Below are 17,863 nucleotides of genomic sequence, written 5' to 3' on the forward strand. Positions count from 1 at the left end.
GCCCCTCCCTGACCTTACTAAGGCCTGTCCTGACACTCTGAATTTTCTCCAGAAGCGAGCAAGGGATCTGCCAGGGGTTCCCTAGACCACACCCCAGGCCCCCAGCAGAGTGGAGCAGCACGCCTGCTTCGGGGGGCAACTCTGTTACCTGATCTCCAGCTGGTGGGAATCTGTACCGTGCACAGGTCATCCGAGGACTCGTCAGTAGAGGTGCCGATGAAGTCAAAGTTCAGGCAGTTGTGAGTGAGCTTGAGCAGCTGCATGAGCAAGCCATGCTGGCTCTCATCATTCAAGTTTAGATTCTTTCCCGAAGCCTATAAAAATGACCACATAATGAGCCCAAAAATCACTCCTTTCTCCCAAGCTTGCTACCAGCAGGAGGGTAGCATTTCAACAGAGTCAAGTGATGTTCCTCTCCCAAAAGACGCTGAACTTCCATCACCTTAGTGTCACTATGAAAACCCTAGCTCCGTATTACTATTAAAGCATATTTACTATAAAGAGACAAAGCTGGGATTTAAAGAAACCCCCCCCGGACACTTACTCTTTACCTGCTGAGGACATCACGGCCACAGGGACTCCGGCAGCAACGTGGGCAGTCTGGCTACCGTGCACGTGAGACCCCTGCTCTCCCCAGACAGGGCTGGGACTAAGCTCTGGGGGCAGTTCTGGGAAGCGTTACGCCCGCTGCACCTGCTGTATCTTCCTTCCTCTTTTTAACGTCACCATTGCCAACGTCAACAAAAGTCTCTGAGACCGAAGTTAAGACAAAATCACCACTGAGTTCTGTCTGCTCAGCAGCAGTGCGCCTGCCAACAGCCCAGCGCTGGCCCGGAGCCATGGGGCCATCAGGTTCACACTCGCACCAGCTGCGACCTCGGTGACTGGCTGGCTGATTGTCTCTGACAGCATCACTATCAGAGGAGGGCTCAGTCCTCAGCTTTCCCAAAGCTTACTCCTCCCGAGGGTGTGACAGCTTTTGCGAGAAGCTCACCCAAACTGAGGACTCTGGGGAATCCTGAAGTAAAACTAGGCGACTGAGGAAAAAGGTGGACACCGTTAACTGGGGCAGAAGAAAGATCCAAACTTGCTTCTAGCACTAAAGCTGAGACATACTGGAAAATGAGAACAAGCAAGAACGAACCAAAAAACTCCTCCAATGAAGAAAAACCCAGAGGCCGACCGCCTTCAGCTTTCTATAGGGACAAGGCGTCCAAACATTGTTACAAATATACAGAATTCATAGGCTAACATTTCCTTCTTAGTTCAAGGCTATCAATAAATGAAAAGAAATACCAACTTTCTGCTTTAAAACAGGCAATTTCCTTATGTGATATTGTTTACCCCTTCAGGTTATGAAATGTAAATGGATGTTAAAAATTCAAAATCCACTTTTCCTTACAGATGTTGCCTGTTTATCTGCTGCCTGTAACTCAGCAGGGGACGGGGGAGCCAGCCTAGTTTTAATATGCTAACAATGTAGTTCGAACCTGCTTTCAGAGCACTGAGAATCCAAACACCATAAAGCTAAGATGCTTTTACTCGACATGGGAAGATTTTATGTGGACATAAAAAAAGCGAACAACAAAGTCTCACACTTTGTGGTAAACTAGTTCCCTTAAAATAGGAGGTAAGTTCCTTTAAGCTAGGAGGTGGGTAAGTGTTCACTTACTGCTCTTTACCTAGGGGAACAGATGTGACACGGGGAAGTCACAATCCTCTCTCCAACGTCAGGGCAGTCTGGCAAGTTTCTCGGCATCTGACACAGGTATTATGTGAGAGATGCTGATGATTAAAGAGATGCGTAGACTCTCATGGGGTCAGTGAACAGCTGACATCTAACAAGTTCCCACTTTTTCTCGTCCTTTCAAAAGAAACTATAGGACCCAACCTACAATCTCACCTGTTTTAGTAAATTGCAGGAAAGTGTGAAGATATCAAATAAGGATGAATCGCGGAAAGAAGAGGCTATTTTTCTGTGCTTGGTTAAAGGATGGGTGGTGTCTGCCTGTGCAGAAAAATAAACCAATGCAAGCTTTAGAATTAACTGAAAGGAAAGAAAAGTTCATGTAGACTTCAAATAAACTAGAAGGATTTTCAATAAAACCAACGTAAACAACAAAATGCATTTTAAACATTTAAATTCCTATTAAATCATATTCAGTGAAAGGGTGCAAGTGACAGTAAGCTGCTAATAGCTAAGCAGGATATCATGTCTCTACAGCACACAGAGGGCAGACAGGAGGGGTGAGTATCTCCACGGTAAAGTTTAATTCCCTCCGCACTTAGGGAGATGAAATGTAACGAACTGTTGGAAGATATTGCTAATAATTACTATGACGCTGTATTGTAGCTTAGTCTCAAAATCAGACAGTAGACAGTTGGTAAACAATCCACTCAGGGCTGAAGTTACTACAAAATTCCCCAGTCATTAACCAACAACCATGAACTTGCGATAAACGACAACAGCCTGTAACACTCTCCTTCCCTAACCTGTTTCAACATGTGTCTACACCACGGGTGGCACTTGTACGCGTCTCTCACTTACTCCTCTGTTGTCTTTTCAGTCACATTTTAAAGGTTCTTGTGGTCAAGAATTCAGTGTTTTACTTCTTTAGTATGCCCTCTGTTTCTGACACACAGGAGGCTCTCGATAAGTGCAATAAAGGAACTTCAACGTTGCCAAGAGCACTTTCAGTCCAACCGCTAACTGAAAGCTTAAATCTCTTCTACATGCTGATCGGTTCATCCAGGAGGGAGCTCATTTTGCTTTTGGCACATTAAAGAAAAATGCACGAGATTTCTGACAGACAACCAAGTTAGGATCCCCCTAGAATTTTATTTCTAAATTCAAATAGGAATGGTAACAGAAATACGCTTTCTGACTTAAAATTTTACAAACAAACAAAAAGAAAGAAAGAAAGAAAAAAAAAAAGCCTAACAGAAAATTAAGCATAGCTTCCAATTTTAGCTTCAGTGTCACTGTGCTATCATAAATGTCTTGGATAATAAGGTATTGCTAGATTATATATCAGATACCATATATAATCTGTTACGCTGATCATAACACAGAGAGTAATTACATGTTAAGCATATCACACACATTCCTTTCGTTTTCTTAGGAAAGACAAATAAAAGTTTGAAAACATTTTTTAAAAATACCAACATTGATGGATTTTGCGGAGACAGACTTCAAAGGGGAGACCGTTAGCCCCACCATCTCTGTGCTTAGTGACCTTGTGCTTTCTAACTACAAGGGTAATAGCGGTTAGATAATAAGTTAGCTGTTCAGAGCACAGTCTGGAATAAGACTACACGGGTCGGAATTCACGAACTGCCGTGTGGTAACTGACGCTGAAGGCAAATTACTGAACCTCTATGTGCCTGTTTCCTTATCTAGAAAACGGGATAACCTCGGTACCTACACGCAGCACTACCGTGAGGGTGAAACTAGTCAGCGCAAGCGAAGTGCTAAGAAGAGTGCCTGTCACACAGAAACGACTCAGAAGTGCAAGGTACTCTTATTTTGACAATTATCAACCACAATGAAGATCGCAAGTGACAGAACATAACAGAGGCTCTAGGCTTGAAGAGGCTATAAGCCTGTGCATTTAAAACAGTACCAACTTGGTTAAAAATTGTCAAGGTTAATAAAAACGTTTGCATCAGTATAAACAAGAGCAACAGGGATGCCAATGTAATTATCAGCCGACATCTGAAGGGCAAGGCGTTACAATGAGTAGTGATGCTGGTCTGCTCAGTAACTGTAACATTTCAGCTGGATACAAAAGTGAATGACTAAAAACATCACAGCCAGAGCAAAAGAAAGCCACTGGTGTTTCCTCTGTAGTAACCTGTGCCATCAATGACTATTAAAAAAATTATCTGGTATTTAGCAGTGTTTCATGCATTCTGAAAAGATTATCAGCAAAATCCTTAATAACAGCACCCGGCAGCTGACTTTTGAATGATTATAAACGCATACTAATTTATACAGCAGAAAGGGTACACCAATGACGCTGGTTTCACGTTTGTCATCCCTTTTTGGGCTCATTGTCTTTCATCAGCAATTATTTCATTAAAGTTTTGACTTAGGATCGTTGCTCTCATCTCTAAGTGAACATTAATACCACTGAGGGAAGCTGAGATGAGAGGGTAAGATGTTCTGGAGACAGAAGGGGATCAGGACAGCAAGAGTGAGGTAGACTGCACTTACAGAGGAAAACTCAATGGAACTGTTCTGTTTCAAAAGGGCATTAATCACTTACCGCAAAAGCACACAACTGCCAAAAAAGATCATCCCACACACAGCAGAAAACACCAATACTAAGAAAAAATATGGCACTTACTTCAATGAGGAAGGCTGTAGCACTTACTTGATTAATTTCATTGGTTAGCTGAGACAAAATTGTGACGCCAATGATGCAGTATTCAACACTATCCTGGTTAAAAAAAAAAGGAAAGCAGAAAGAATTGGCCTGTGTAGCCTGATTTCAGCATTTGAAATGCAGTCATACTTTTGAAATGACAGAATCTTGTGCTGCTATTAAAACTGCCTAGACAAGGTAGCAGGAAATTGTAATTTAAAACTGTTGCTTTGCAGGACGTAAAATCTAACTGCCATAAAAGAAGACTGCTACATCTGACTGCGTCAAAATGGAAGCCTTTTGTATCTAAAAAATACCCATAAGCATTATAGCACACACACCACAGAAGGAGAAGCTGGCAAATCACATTCAAGGTAAGTGACAAATCAAAGTGTAAGGGAATTTACGAAGAGACTGTATACAAGAGAAAGGCAGAGAACCTGATTTAAAAAATACATAAGACACAAATAGGAAGTTCACAGAAAAACAAAAGTAAGCAGTAAATCAACATGTGAAAATTCATTCCATCTCATCCATAACTCAAATGCTGAGATGCCAATTCTTTTTACCTATGAAATTAGAAAAATAAAAAAGCTGAACTCCGAGGGTGGAGGTACAGGAGAACAGGCACTCTTTTAATTGTTGGAGGGAGCAATTTTTTTTCAGGGTAATTTGGAAATATGCTTATAAGCCAAAAATACACACATCCTTTTGATTGAATAATTCAAAGGCCAGGAATTCACCTTCCAAACACAGTTAACTCAAAGTATGACAAGATATATACATCTTGTGTATACATACACATACGCACGCACACACACACTAAGATATTCACTGAGGTATTTATTTAACAGTCAAAATACAGAAACTAACTAAATGCCCACCTGTAAGAAATTAGTTAAATGAGTTATAGTATTTTAAATTGCAACAGTGTGCAAGCATCATGAAGAACCAAGTGGGGTCTGTGCTGACATGGAAACGTGTAAAGCCTAGATGGACCACGAATGGGAAAGACACAGAAGGGGATGTACCAAGTAATTCTACTTGCGGATCAACACAGAAGTCAGACGTGCCGCTTCACCCATTTCTATTACATCATGTGCTTATACACAGACATCATACCTGCAAGAACCTTGTGACATCAGTGATTGCATTTCTGAAGACATAGTCATCCTTCTGACAGTCAAACCAGCCCAGCTTGGTGATTCTGGCATATAACTGAATAAGTGCTTGTGTCACGAAAGTAGCCAGCTTTGGCCGAGTGGCAAGGTAGTTGAGCACATAGTTTCCTATAAAACAAAAATCACCTACATCACGGAAGCTCCGCCAGGGAAGGGTGTCCATCTTTAAATGTGCTACATGTCCAGGAAATGGTGAGCTGTTTGCCCTAAACCCCCTTGATTCTTCATACTACAGAGAAAGGGGACTTTGAATTTCAGATTTGTAGGCTTTCCAACTCAGAATTTTATACTTGTCCCAGTGAAGAATCTGAAGTGTGGCAACCCTGAATCAACCCCGAGGTGATTAAGTAACACGGCCGGCACAGGATTCAAAATCCCGAACAATGTTCGCCTGAGTTATTAGTGACAGTAAAGACTGAATGAAAACAACCTCCTGACAACGTAAGGGGTAACTGAGGCTTTACCTAGAAGCACTTACACTGGGTCCTCTTCACTTTTCTAAGCCCAAGTTCTGGAAAGAACCTGGATTCTATTCTGTATGCTTAGCAATTTCAGAACATTATGAAACAAACAACATAAATTTAACTATTACTAGCACAACACTAAACAAACATTTCTTTAAGAGAGGAAAGGCAATTCTCTACTTACGAATATCTATTCGTTGTTCCAACGGTAGAGGGTTATTTGTGCGCGATACAAGCTTTGTAAGGCATGTAGCTGCCAGTAACTGGGAGTAAGATGACTGTGAAAAAGGGAGAAGGGGAGAGAAAGGACTTAGAATTCAATTTTATTGAGTTAGTCAGTCATAAGGTTTTTAACTTGGAGATCTGTGCTCAGATTCAAGAAAAATGAATCAGTTTTGCTATCTTCGATCCTGGATTTTAAAGAGTCTATCACACTAAGGAAAAGTGAGCCCCACACAGCATATGTGCTCATTTAGCTGCTTTCAGTCATGGACAAGGGGCTGGAGAAAGTGAGTGTCTGATCAAACTCAGTCTAACACAGGCATCTGTGTCACTCTGTGGGGGCAGAAGTCAGAGGGCACCTTTTCAGAAAGATATTAAGATCTTTAGAGTACAAATCTCTTCTTCCATTTAAATCAAGAAATCTCCCTCCAACAGCCTTGTTATAATGATATTTCAAAAGACTTCACCTCAAAATTTCCTATATTATGCCATTATATGTGACATTAGAAAGAGAGAGAGGAAAAAAAAAGAAGTATTAGCAGGAACCACCACATTATGCCATGTAGTTAACCCCCGAACTGTATCTCCCCATCAGCACAAATATCAGTCAGCGACAGCTTTGGGGAATGCATATGCTAGCTGTAAAGTAAATTCATAACAATTATTTATGAGAGAGAAAAATTATGCCGTAAGCAATGGAATAGCATTATCATATTCTCAAGTGTGGATTTTAATGAATGTTAACCTTACAGAGAATCAGAGCGTTCTATCTGATCATAATGTTTAAGAAGGAGCCGTGTGCAAATTCCTCCACGGGGCTGCGTTATATAACGCCACGTAATAGGAACGGACTGAGAACCATCAAAATAATTTAACCAACGGGCCAAAGGAAATTTTCACCCACAAAACTGAAAGCTGTTCAGACAGCAGGGTATCCACATGCATTACATCACACCATCAGTTTTACAAAGGAAGAATCCACTACAACTGTGTGCAGTACTGCACCAACCCTGTTTTACTCCAGCCCGTCGACTGTCAACATGAGGCACTGGAGTGAGCAGTGCCATGGACGACACTCCAGTGGGAGTCAAATGAAAGCGAGTTGCGCATCTCCCATCGTACAGGTGTAAGTGGATCAACCCTAAAGCCAAGCGTTTGAAGAGAAATACAAAATACTACACGTGAAAACAGGACAGAGCACTGCGCAATCTCTGACCCCGACTCTGTAACCTTCTGACACTTGGGAGAAGGGTTACAGCTCCCTCAGCCATGAGGGGTATCATTTAGCCAACCGTAATTTGTTCTAATTATGCATGAGTACTGTGCTACCACTAAGGCAAACTAAAAAATGAAGTCATCTAGAATCCTACACCCTCAGCAAGCTAACTGCTTTCATCCTTTTCGCATTTCCTTCTCGTCTCCAGCAGCGTGCTGGCTGCTAGTCTAGCCGGAATGCTAACTCCCTTGATGCCCTTTCCTGATACCCTGGCTGGATCCTTACCCCTCCTAAGACCTCCATCTTGCCAAAAATATTAACTTAATCAAATCATGTCTCATTAAAAGCATGACTTTGATCGCTGCCTGCCATTTTTAAGCTGGAAGAGGTTCTAATTCCATTTTAAAAACTATTAACTTCCTGTAATTTTCATTATCAAGATTATTTTCCCCCTCTGTGCTTCTAAGACAATCAGAAGTAGCTGTGGTACAGGGGAGGAAAAACAGAGAAGACTGGGGATCTTGTAAGGTGACATGGACTTCGTGGATAAGAAAGGTCATTTATATATAGCCCTGTCTTCTCCGTAAAGGATATGAAGTGGTACTTCAGTGTGAAAAACAGAAAAGGAGTCCCAGATATTTGATTCAAGATGAAAAATTATGGGACAAAAAGATATGCTCAAGGAGGTTTTCCTGATGAGGCTGTAAGCCCTTTTTGCTTTTGCTAACCTGCAGGTATAGTGAGTTTCAAAAGTGAAATGAAGAAGGCAGAGGTACTTACAAATCAAGGAACAGGAGTTACCCCAATCCCCCCCTAAACTTAGACCCAGAATATACTTTGCTAGACCCGCGACCCTCGGGATTTGTCAAACTTTACGTACACTTCCCCTCTCGAGGAGCAGCTGGCACTTGCTCAGGCAGTCAGGGCTGTTGGTGAACTCGACCAAGGCTTTCTCCGCCTGCAGCCGGGTGGTCGTGTCCGTTGTTTCATACAGCTGCTTGCACAGGTTCTCTAGTTGGGCCAGGCTCTGGGAAAGATCAGTCAAAAAAGAAATCAGCCCAGCCTATCATATACACAAGGCACTGTGCGCAGAATGACTAAATAAGGAGAAATAGGAATCAATGAAGAGAGACTTGCTTCTCAGCTTGGAGGAGAATCTGGGTGACCTTTATCCAGAAACAACCATTTACAGCGATCTTTACTTGATGCTTTAGAAGACAAAGTGATAGAAAGCCTAAAATATCTATATGCTTTTCAGTCATTTCCTTAAAGATCAATCACAAACGATACATTTTTTTCCCTTGCAAATATCCACCCTAAGCTTTTCCAAAAGGCTTTCAAATAAAAATTCAGAATTTACTTGTTCTGCCATCAGTTTCAAAATTATGAACATCAAAGTCATCACTGCAAATTTAAGTACATAAACACACAATGTTAGCCGCACACAGGTCTTTATACAGGTTTAAACATTCTCTCTACCTGGTAGTTATCCGCCTACAATTACGTGTACGCACAGAGACGGCCAACCTCTACAAGAAAGCTTTGGGATGCAAGCACACACCTTCCTGCCCGGATCCCTCATGCCTGAAGCTCAGCAGACTCTCTTCTGTTGTACTTTAAACTCTCGCCTCGGTTCCAAATTTAAAGTGCAGGGTCAAAATAAATTCAACCCTAGCATGTGCTCACACGGAGATAAGACACAGGGAACGCCCCCAAACAAACCCGTCTCTCCAAATCTTGAACCAGTTCCAGGGAGGCAGGCAGGGGATGGGTGTGTGCTTTGGCCAAAAACCCAAAAGGATGCAAATCCACTTCCACTTTTGTGGTGTTTAAAAGCAAAGAGGAAAGGAGCTAGCAAGAACTCGTGCAACCGTCACCTTTCACCGGCTGGAGAGGGAGGACGGCAAACATCTGTCAGTTTTTAAAGGAATGGTTTGGACTTTGAGAAGAAATTCTGACCCCATTTTCCACAGCAGCAAGCAAGACCTGGTTTAAACAGTTTGAAGGCTCTTACTATTAGAAACGACACTTCTGACAAGAACAAAAATAAAAATAATGAAACAAACCAACCTGTGTAAATCGCCTTAAATATATTACACAGCCAGTCTGCCCAAGGCTTTTCATTATCACTTTATTTCATTGTGCTGCGACTTAATCAATCACAGCTTTCCCACTAAGCAGGAAAGCCCTTAGGGCAGGGCACCTATTTTACTCAATCTGATTAATACATTTCAAACATTAACCTAAAGGAAATAAGACAGACAAATACTGACACTCTAGGACGACCAGTCTCACTTCAGAGGGCCCTCCAAGAAGAAAAACAACACACACAAACCGCCTTTCAAAACACCCTGGGGCTCCTGTTTAATCTGTTCCCCTCTGACTTCCTGGGGTCCTGCTTAATACCTTCTTCAGTTCAAAAGCAGAGAAAGCTGCCTGCAAAGCCAGATGTGAAGTAACCAAAGTGCTATAAGCAATATCTGATTTTTTCACATAGCTTAAAAACACAAGGAATAGAAGACAAGGCTAATTAATTACATATACTCCATAAAACACATATGAAAGTCAGGGTCACGCCTGCCAGTACTGGCCTAACACCCTACAGACAACGAATCAGTTTAATTACAAATCCCTACATTCCTAAACAAGGGATTAAGTCTCCTTCGCAAGGTTCTGTCTGAACCCAGCAGGCTGCTTTTGTTCCCTCTCCTATGAAAGGATCAACTGAAAGGGAAACAAATTATGTCAAAAATAGGAGACACCAATAGGAAGACACCCTAACTAAAACTGAAAGACAGCTGTAAAATCCAGCATGAGGTATCGGGGAGCAGCCTCGTAACGCCCACGGCTGCCACACGCTGTGAGTTCTCCAGTATCCTGAACAGACACTCCCTGAACAGTCATGCTACCGAAGGTGTAATGGCTCTCCTTAAAGTCTGCTCAGTTCCAGCAGCTGCCCCAGTGCAAAGCTTGTTTACGTTTATTACAACAACACTGTTCACATGACGCTGGCTAAACATCTGTCGGGGTAGCTCCTGACTGCTACAGACCGACATGCAGGTTACGGCGGGCTTTGTTGGTTGTTGTTTTGTTTTGATTTGCTTTAATTTCGCAGACAAAAACAACAACACCGCAGGGTAAGTCTGGTAATGAGTTCTTAGCTCAGGAAACAAGACAGCTTAAAAAACAAAAAAGTCATCTGACCATTTACACAGTCTGAAGAACTGTAGCTCTATTTCTCTGTTTCTAGAAGAACAAATGGGAAACAGTTTTGTTTTCCCAAAAGATTAGTGGAAACAGCTAAAAACCACAGGGTTAAAACAGTCATTTTATTTGGGGTGCCCATACTACCCATAAGGAGAGGGGATGAAATATTTACATTTATGTGCTCTTGGATGCTAATGTTTTGAAAGCAAATCTAATAGATTACTTTGAATCACCTTTTTTGGGGGACCCAGAAAAATACAATTCATCCTACAATTACTTGATTAGCTATTAAAACTAGTTATTCCACATTCAGCAGCACTTCCCCCAGGCACCGTCCCGTCTACCACTCAACCAGTTCTTATTAAGGGTATCTGTTACACGAGGCCCGTTCAGCCAGAGGAGCCTCCGGATAAGAATGCCTGTTTTCTATTCCCGAGGTTGCGAAACCTACAACCCACTGAGAAGCTTCCACCTGGTCCCACTGGAACACAAAAGCACGTTTGGGTGAAATACTTCACAAAACTGGAAGGCAATCTTCCACTAGCCAAGTTCTGCTTTAGCACAAGAAACTCAAGACCATCAAACCCCCAAACTTAGACCACACCGACTTCACCAACAGTAGTTACAATGAAGGTATTAAAAGGATGTATCTTCTTTAATATTTAGCAACATTACTTTATACAGCCTTTTAAGCCTGGATAGAGAAAATGCAGCTCAATTATTCTCACTGCAATATAAAGTGTAATCAGTTGAGACTACAGACCTGAGAATTTGATGATTTAGCCAAAGAGTTGCCTGTATATTAAAGGAAAACGAAGATCTTGTTCGTACATTAGATGTTATACTGCTCCACAAAACAGAATACCTTAGAATTTACTTTAATTTGTAACATAATTGCTTTTTAAAAAAAGCCTAACCCTGTATACTTTTAAATTAGCCTCACTGCTTAAAAAAAAAAATCCACTTGGAGATTTCTAATCAGAGACCAGGACACTTGCTTTTAGGAAGAATTTGATGACATGCCCAGTAATGCTTAGCAGTGAATCAGCACAACCCTTGGATAACTAGCCTGATCTGCAGGTTCTCTACACAGTATATCCTCGGTCTGATGGCCACTGAAACCACCTGAAATGATCAGAAGCACCACCTTATTATGAAGTATACCATACAGGCTCAATCCAGAGACGTTCTCCTGAGGAATACACAGTTAGAATTACCAATTTGGTAGCTGAATTTTCATGATTTGGATGCCTGAAACATAAAAAGAATTGCTGAAAAATCAACTTACTATCCATCTGTTCATAAACTCCATTAATTTAGATCTTCCTTAGTTGGAATTTTTCTGTGTACTAGGAAAACAGTGTGTTGAGTAAATTAAAAATGCATACTGAATCTGCCAGAAAATGAAAGATTTTAAAGATGGATAAGTAGGGCTAAATTATCTCTTGTAATTAGTAACATATTACCAATTAATAGTCGATCCTGTTTCCAGTCAGAATTCGTAAAACAAATTCATAAAACCAAAAAGGCAAAAGGCTACTCCAAAGGCAAAAGTTTCAAAAAGTATGTCTGTGTTTATTTATTACTACTTTTATTTTGTTCTTTCCTACCAATAATGAATATTGATAGTTTAAATGGCCTGAAAAGAACATTACACGCAAGGCTTCCCCTCGTTTATAAAGTGATGTATGTAGAAGGCATTCTTGTGGACCAAAGCCATTTTGGTTTTATACATATATCAACAGATCTCCAAGATGTTAACAACTGCAGTGGAGTCAGTGGGGGGAAAACTAGCTAGTTCTCTGAATGAGAATGTTTATATATGCAAACTATTTATTTTTAAAAAGTATAAGAGAATATCTAAAAGGGCCAATAAGCAAGTGAAAGATGCTCAATCTCAATGATCATCAGGAAATGTAAATTCAACACAATGAGAACCTGGCCTGCTGGGTTCAAACATGGGTACCCATGACCCAGCTACTCCATTTCTATGTATATACCCAACGGAGATACGAGCTAAGTTCACCAAAACACTTGTACAAGGATGTTCATGACAGCACTAAATACAGTTCCCAAATGGAAAGAAAAAATGTCCATCAACAGTAGTAAGGATAAATGTTTCATTTCTTAATCCGCGTGATGATTACAGAGGCACATTCATTTTGAGAAAATCCACTGACTTGTAAATATAATTTGTGTATTTTTCTAGACATATGTTATACTTCAACGGGTAGCTTTAAACAAAGATGGATGAATGACACTGTTCTCCTAAAATTCTTCAGGAAACAGATAAGAATTCTGATCTATTTCTTCCTGACTAACGGAAAAGAAGTTCATCAATAACCGACAACAAGTTAGATTCAGAATGCTTTAGTTTTACACCAGTTTCTCCTTTTAGAACCGTAACTCCCATTGTTTGCTCAGGACATCAGTAAGGTAAGATTTTTGGATGCGTGTGAGGACATTCTATTTCTGAGAGTACTCAGAGGGTGAGTAAAGCTTTTTGGTTGCAGATGCTGTGTAATGTCTACTGCCGTCAAACAAGATAAAATACGTATTTCCAGCAGGTGATAACGCCGCGCTGGAGTCTTGCACGCATTAGATAAGGACAGCAAGTCTGCTAACGTATGAGACTGCAAAATTCTACACTTAACTTCAAAATATGAATCAATTCTAACTTGTAATAAACACATATGATGTTTGCATCATGGGTAATAAGCAGCCAAAGCACACATAAACAAATTACTTCATGAAGTCAGCAGCCAGATTCACTCTGCCGAGCTTACTGACTTATAAATTTAACTCTTGAGTTTTCACTTAACACATCACTAGAAACTGGTTTTGGTTCCATTTCCTAGTCCCTAACTATGCCGAGGAATGAAGGCTCCAGTGGAAGCTGAATGTTCTGACACACGTGTCAAACTGGCAGCCTCAAACTGGCCTGTGGACATTTTTGCTTTTTGTCTTACAGTGTGGATTTAAGTTTGATGTAGTTGCCAGTAATTCATAATAATATCTGGTTTTCCAGCTTCCCATGAAAAACTAGAAGATCTGATTACACTGGACCTGCATTTTCAAGTGTCACTAATCATATGCCAGGAAGAGCCAGTGCCTCCCAGGGGCAAGTGCTTGGCCCCTGTAGAAGGCTGTTTTCTCACCTGCTGTCATGCAATTTTGTCTCATATTAGTGGTTCACTCCAAGATGTCAAAGTTCAAAAGTAGTGAGCATACAGTATTACAATAGATTTTGATTTAACGTTGGGTACTAACTCTTTGCTAATTTGGTTAAAATAATCTTTTGAGTACAAGGGGACTACATAAAGCTCAGGCAGAGAAAAGAATCAGGTTGAGAGTTAAGCAACTTGGATACTGGTCTTAGTAGCTCTGTGACTCTGGGCGAATTTATTTCCTGGAGCTTCAGTTTTCTCAAGTGTGAAATAAGTGGATTTTATCATATTATTTAACAAAAATACTTCCAGCTCTAAAATTCTGCGCTTTTAATTACATAAGTGAGTAAGGTTTAAAAGAAAGCAAATATTAAAATTAAAAAGATCATGAAAACAGGACAGATTTTTAAAAAGAGAATTAAAAAATAAATCAGGTTAATACATCCCTCTAACTCAGTAACTTCGGTGACTTCACAGCAGGAACAAGAATCCTTTCGGAGTGGAGGTTCAGCACCGCGTAACAGTTAAGACCTCGGGTGTCAGGCACATCCTCACTTCCCTATTTGGAAGTGTGAATAAGTTAACTCAAACCTTTCAAACTAGCTTTTCATTTCTTTTCAACAGAAATGCCTGTTTCACAAGGCTGGAAAAGTCAGTGAGGTAACATACGTAAACTGTCAGTCACTAAGTTTGTTACCAGCTATTGCAGGTTGCATCGGCTACTAAACCCTGGAGAACAACAGCTTCTTAAGCACATGCATAAATGCATATAAAATCTGCACTGTCTTTTCTAGAAGGGTTATTAATGCCTTCCCCTGCTGGGCTAGGGGGTTTGGGGACAGGATGTACAATTGTTGTGCATGAGTCCCATATCTGCAATTATACTTATTTGCTAAAATTTATTTGTAAACCCCCAAATCGAAATTCACAGCAACTTTTTGGTCATTTGTGGATATGCACAGAACAGTGAAAGTTTTGAGTGGCCTGACATGTGTGTTCCCAGCTGAGGCTGAACGAGGCTTTCTTTTCTTGTTTCAGCTCTCACAGCGTAAACAAATACAAGTGTCCTTTTCGTTGGCTATTTAATGCCATGTTTTTTGCAGTTCTGCACTTTTTGGGGTGCTGATTTTGCTGTTTAAAATGGACCCGAGCATAGTGCTGAAGTGCAACCTGGTGTTTCGAAGATCAGGAAGGCTGTGTGAAAATACACGTTAGATAAGCTTCATTTGCGTGTATTAAAATAGGTGTCTTTAAACAGAAACACAAATACAAGGTTATAGGCTGACTGACTGATGACGTGTGACCAGACGTTGGCAGGAACCTAGCTCCATGCACCCTGCAGGAGAAACGGTTCAGGATTTGCTAAGTCAGTGTTCTAGGAGAATCTGCAGAGGATAACTACCACAAACAATGAGGATTAGCCAGCATCACTGGGTGGTATCCGGGACATATTTCCCCACAAAAACAGAACTACATTGCCATTGTCACAGGCGTCTGTTCAAGGTGAGGTATTTATCACCTTTCATAACTGTACCACTCAAATTCTTGCACAACTGACTCAAATGTCTGAATTGCCATTTATATTAATTATTTACGTACTGTGACTTTAGTAAATGAGCAGGAATGCAAACACTATATGGAAAGGACAAGATCAGGCCTCAGTGTCTGACACACAGTAGGAGTTTCATTAAAATGTCTTGCATAAATGGATGTTTAACTCTTAAAAAGCTTCTGAAGGAGTTTGGGTTAAAACGGTGGACTGTCCACACATCTAATCTCGTTCCCTCCCCAAGTCCAAATAAAACACTAAAGGGATTGGAAAAAATCATAATCCCACAAGGACCATGACAGGAAGAGAGTGGACAATAGCAGCAAAATTTTGGAATACAGGAAAATCAGCGGTAACTGATTTAACTGACTCAAGAAAGCCAAACCCCTTGCCAGCAGTGAGAAAACCTGAAAACCAAGCTGACTTCCACTCAGCACGCTCAGATGTTAAGCTGAAGTGGGTGAACAAAGCAAGGAAGAACGGGGTACGAGTATTTTTGAGAAGTTAGATTCCCAAACACCTTCCCTTACTCTGAATGACTGCCCCTTTCTCTGGACTGGGAGACACCAAGCCAGTTCAAAGAACATCTGAGGACACGGGCACCAGACAGCTAACAGGCTGACTGATTAAGCGGCCACGTGCACATAAAATGCTGCTGAGCCTCCCCGTGCTGGGTCTGTCCACCTAGAAATGCCAGCATCCGGACTGTACTCCCCAGGCAGGAGTTTGGAGGACTTTCCCTCGAGGATCTCATCAGCCACAAAGGAAACACCTAAAGCTACGCTGACACGGGGCCACCCAACAAAGGCCACAGCTGGGCTAGCCTCCAGTAGACGAGCCTCACTCCCGCACTGAGAGCTTCCAACCAGCTTCGTCGTCTCTTGATCTTGGTTATAAGGAAATCAAGTATTGCCAGAAATCTGAAGGAAGCGTTCAATGTGGAAGATACTGTTAAAAAACAAAACAAACCTAAAATGGGGTTGTTTATGGTCGGTCAAAAAACTGAGACTTAATTATAGTTTCGGCTCTCCCAGAAATGGAATCTTAAACCAGTCAATCAGGAATTGCCTGATCAGCACTAGTTAGGTAATCTGCCCGACAGACCCCTGCATCCCCTAAAGGAAAGTGACTGCAATAACCAACTTGCTTTTTCGCTTAGTATGACTTCCTTGTTCCTGCTCCCTTCCCACCTGAAGTCTTTCACTTTGTACGGCTCCTCGGAGCTCCTTTCTATATGCTAGATTGGATGCTGCCTGATTGGAACCAATTTTTGCTCAAATAAACTCTTAAAATGTTTAATCTGCCTCAGTTTATCTTTTAATAGCAATAAAAACAAACACACAGTGGGGAGGGTATATAGCTCAGTGGTAGAGTGCAATGTTTAGCACGAACAAGGTCCTGGGTTCAATCCCTGGTACCTCTACTAAAAAAATAATAAAAAAATAAATAAACGGAATTACCCTCCCCCAATAAAACACACAAACAAACAAACAAAAAAACCAACCTGCAAAAAACAAATTGTATAGGGAGAAGGAAACTTGAAAAAAAAGAAAAGAGATGGGGTCAGGGGAGAAAAAATATTATTAAGCTTACCAAAAAGGTAAGAAAACATACTGCAACTGTGGAATAAGAACATGATGCTCTGACAAACAAACATTCAACGAACATAAAACAGAGATCTCAGAAATTAAATGTATGACAGCAGAGGTGAAATATTGTATCAGAGGGTTGGAAAATATGGTTAAAGTCTCTCAGAAAGTAGAGCGAAAGGACTGAGATGGAAAATAAGAGAGCAAGGACAAAATCAGAGGCCCGGTTTTGGAGGTCCAACGTCTAATGAACAGGAGCTCATGAGAGAGAGAACTGAGACTAGGGAAGGAGAGGAAGTTATCAACAAAATAACTGAAGAAAACTTCCTGGAGCTGAAGGACATCAGCTGCCAGAAGGAAGGGTCCACCAGAGCGAGCTCTGCATAATGCGTGAAAATCAAGCCACACAAGTTTCACATTGCTGTGAAACCGAGAAGCCCGAGGACAAAGAGAAGATTCTACCCGCTGCAGGGCAGGTGGGGAAATGGCGGGATGGGAACGAAAACAAAAATAAAACCCAAGCCACATGACACATAAACGATCAGGAATCAGGTGGCTCTGGGCATCACGAAAGCAACAGCAGCAACAAGCAAAGAGAACGCCTGCAAGATCCTGAAGGGGGATGATCAATAGACAGCGCTACATCCAGGTGAACAAGTAACCACACGTGAGGACAGAGCACAGCGATCTCAGGCACACAAGGCCACAAGAATGTATCACCCACGTGACTGTGAAAGAATGTGCCTCACGCCAGTGAGAGTAATCCCACAGAGAGGTAAGCACGGAGCGTGGGAAATGGGAAGTCCAACCCAGGAGAGTGATGCCAAGGGAATCCAAGGAGGATGGTGGTGGGAGATCCTGGGATCACCTGTGCACTAGCCACGGAGAGCAACGAGGCCTT

The 17,863-nt window shown here is 41.4% G+C and overlaps 1 protein-coding gene and 1 long non-coding RNA gene across 5 annotated transcripts in view; one reads left to right on the plus strand and one right to left on the minus strand.

Moving 5' to 3' along the window:
• Window positions 1-17,863, minus strand: part of XPO7 (exportin 7) — a 73,075-nt gene that overhangs the window by 25,034 nt on the left and 30,178 nt on the right. For 2 of the 4 annotated variants that reach the window (XM_072952718.1, XM_072952717.1), the window contains exons 2-7: window positions 8,331-8,477; window positions 6,197-6,290; window positions 5,490-5,656; window positions 4,377-4,442; window positions 1,904-2,008; window positions 149-314 (exon numbers count right to left, since the gene is read on the minus strand). In XM_072952718.1, the coding sequence (XP_072808819.1) occupies window positions 149-314; window positions 1,904-2,008; window positions 4,377-4,442; window positions 5,490-5,656; window positions 6,197-6,290; window positions 8,331-8,477 (745 nt within the window). Of the gene's footprint in view, window positions 1-148; window positions 315-551; window positions 772-1,903; window positions 2,009-4,376; window positions 4,443-5,489; window positions 5,657-6,196; window positions 6,291-8,330; window positions 8,478-17,863 lie in introns of those variants that run through there. The other 2 variants (XM_072952720.1, XM_072952719.1) reach the window with 2 other exon arrangements.
• LOC140690779 (uncharacterized) lies at window positions 3,179-13,283 on the plus strand. Its single transcript, XR_012066099.1, has 3 exons — window positions 3,179-3,515; window positions 4,604-4,741; window positions 12,867-13,283. It is a non-coding gene; the product is annotated as an uncharacterized lncRNA (long non-coding RNA).

Source organism: Vicugna pacos, chromosome 31 (genome assembly GCF_048564905.1).
Source record: "Vicugna pacos chromosome 31, VicPac4, whole genome shotgun sequence".
Taxonomy (NCBI): domain Eukaryota; kingdom Metazoa; phylum Chordata; class Mammalia; order Artiodactyla; family Camelidae; genus Vicugna; species Vicugna pacos.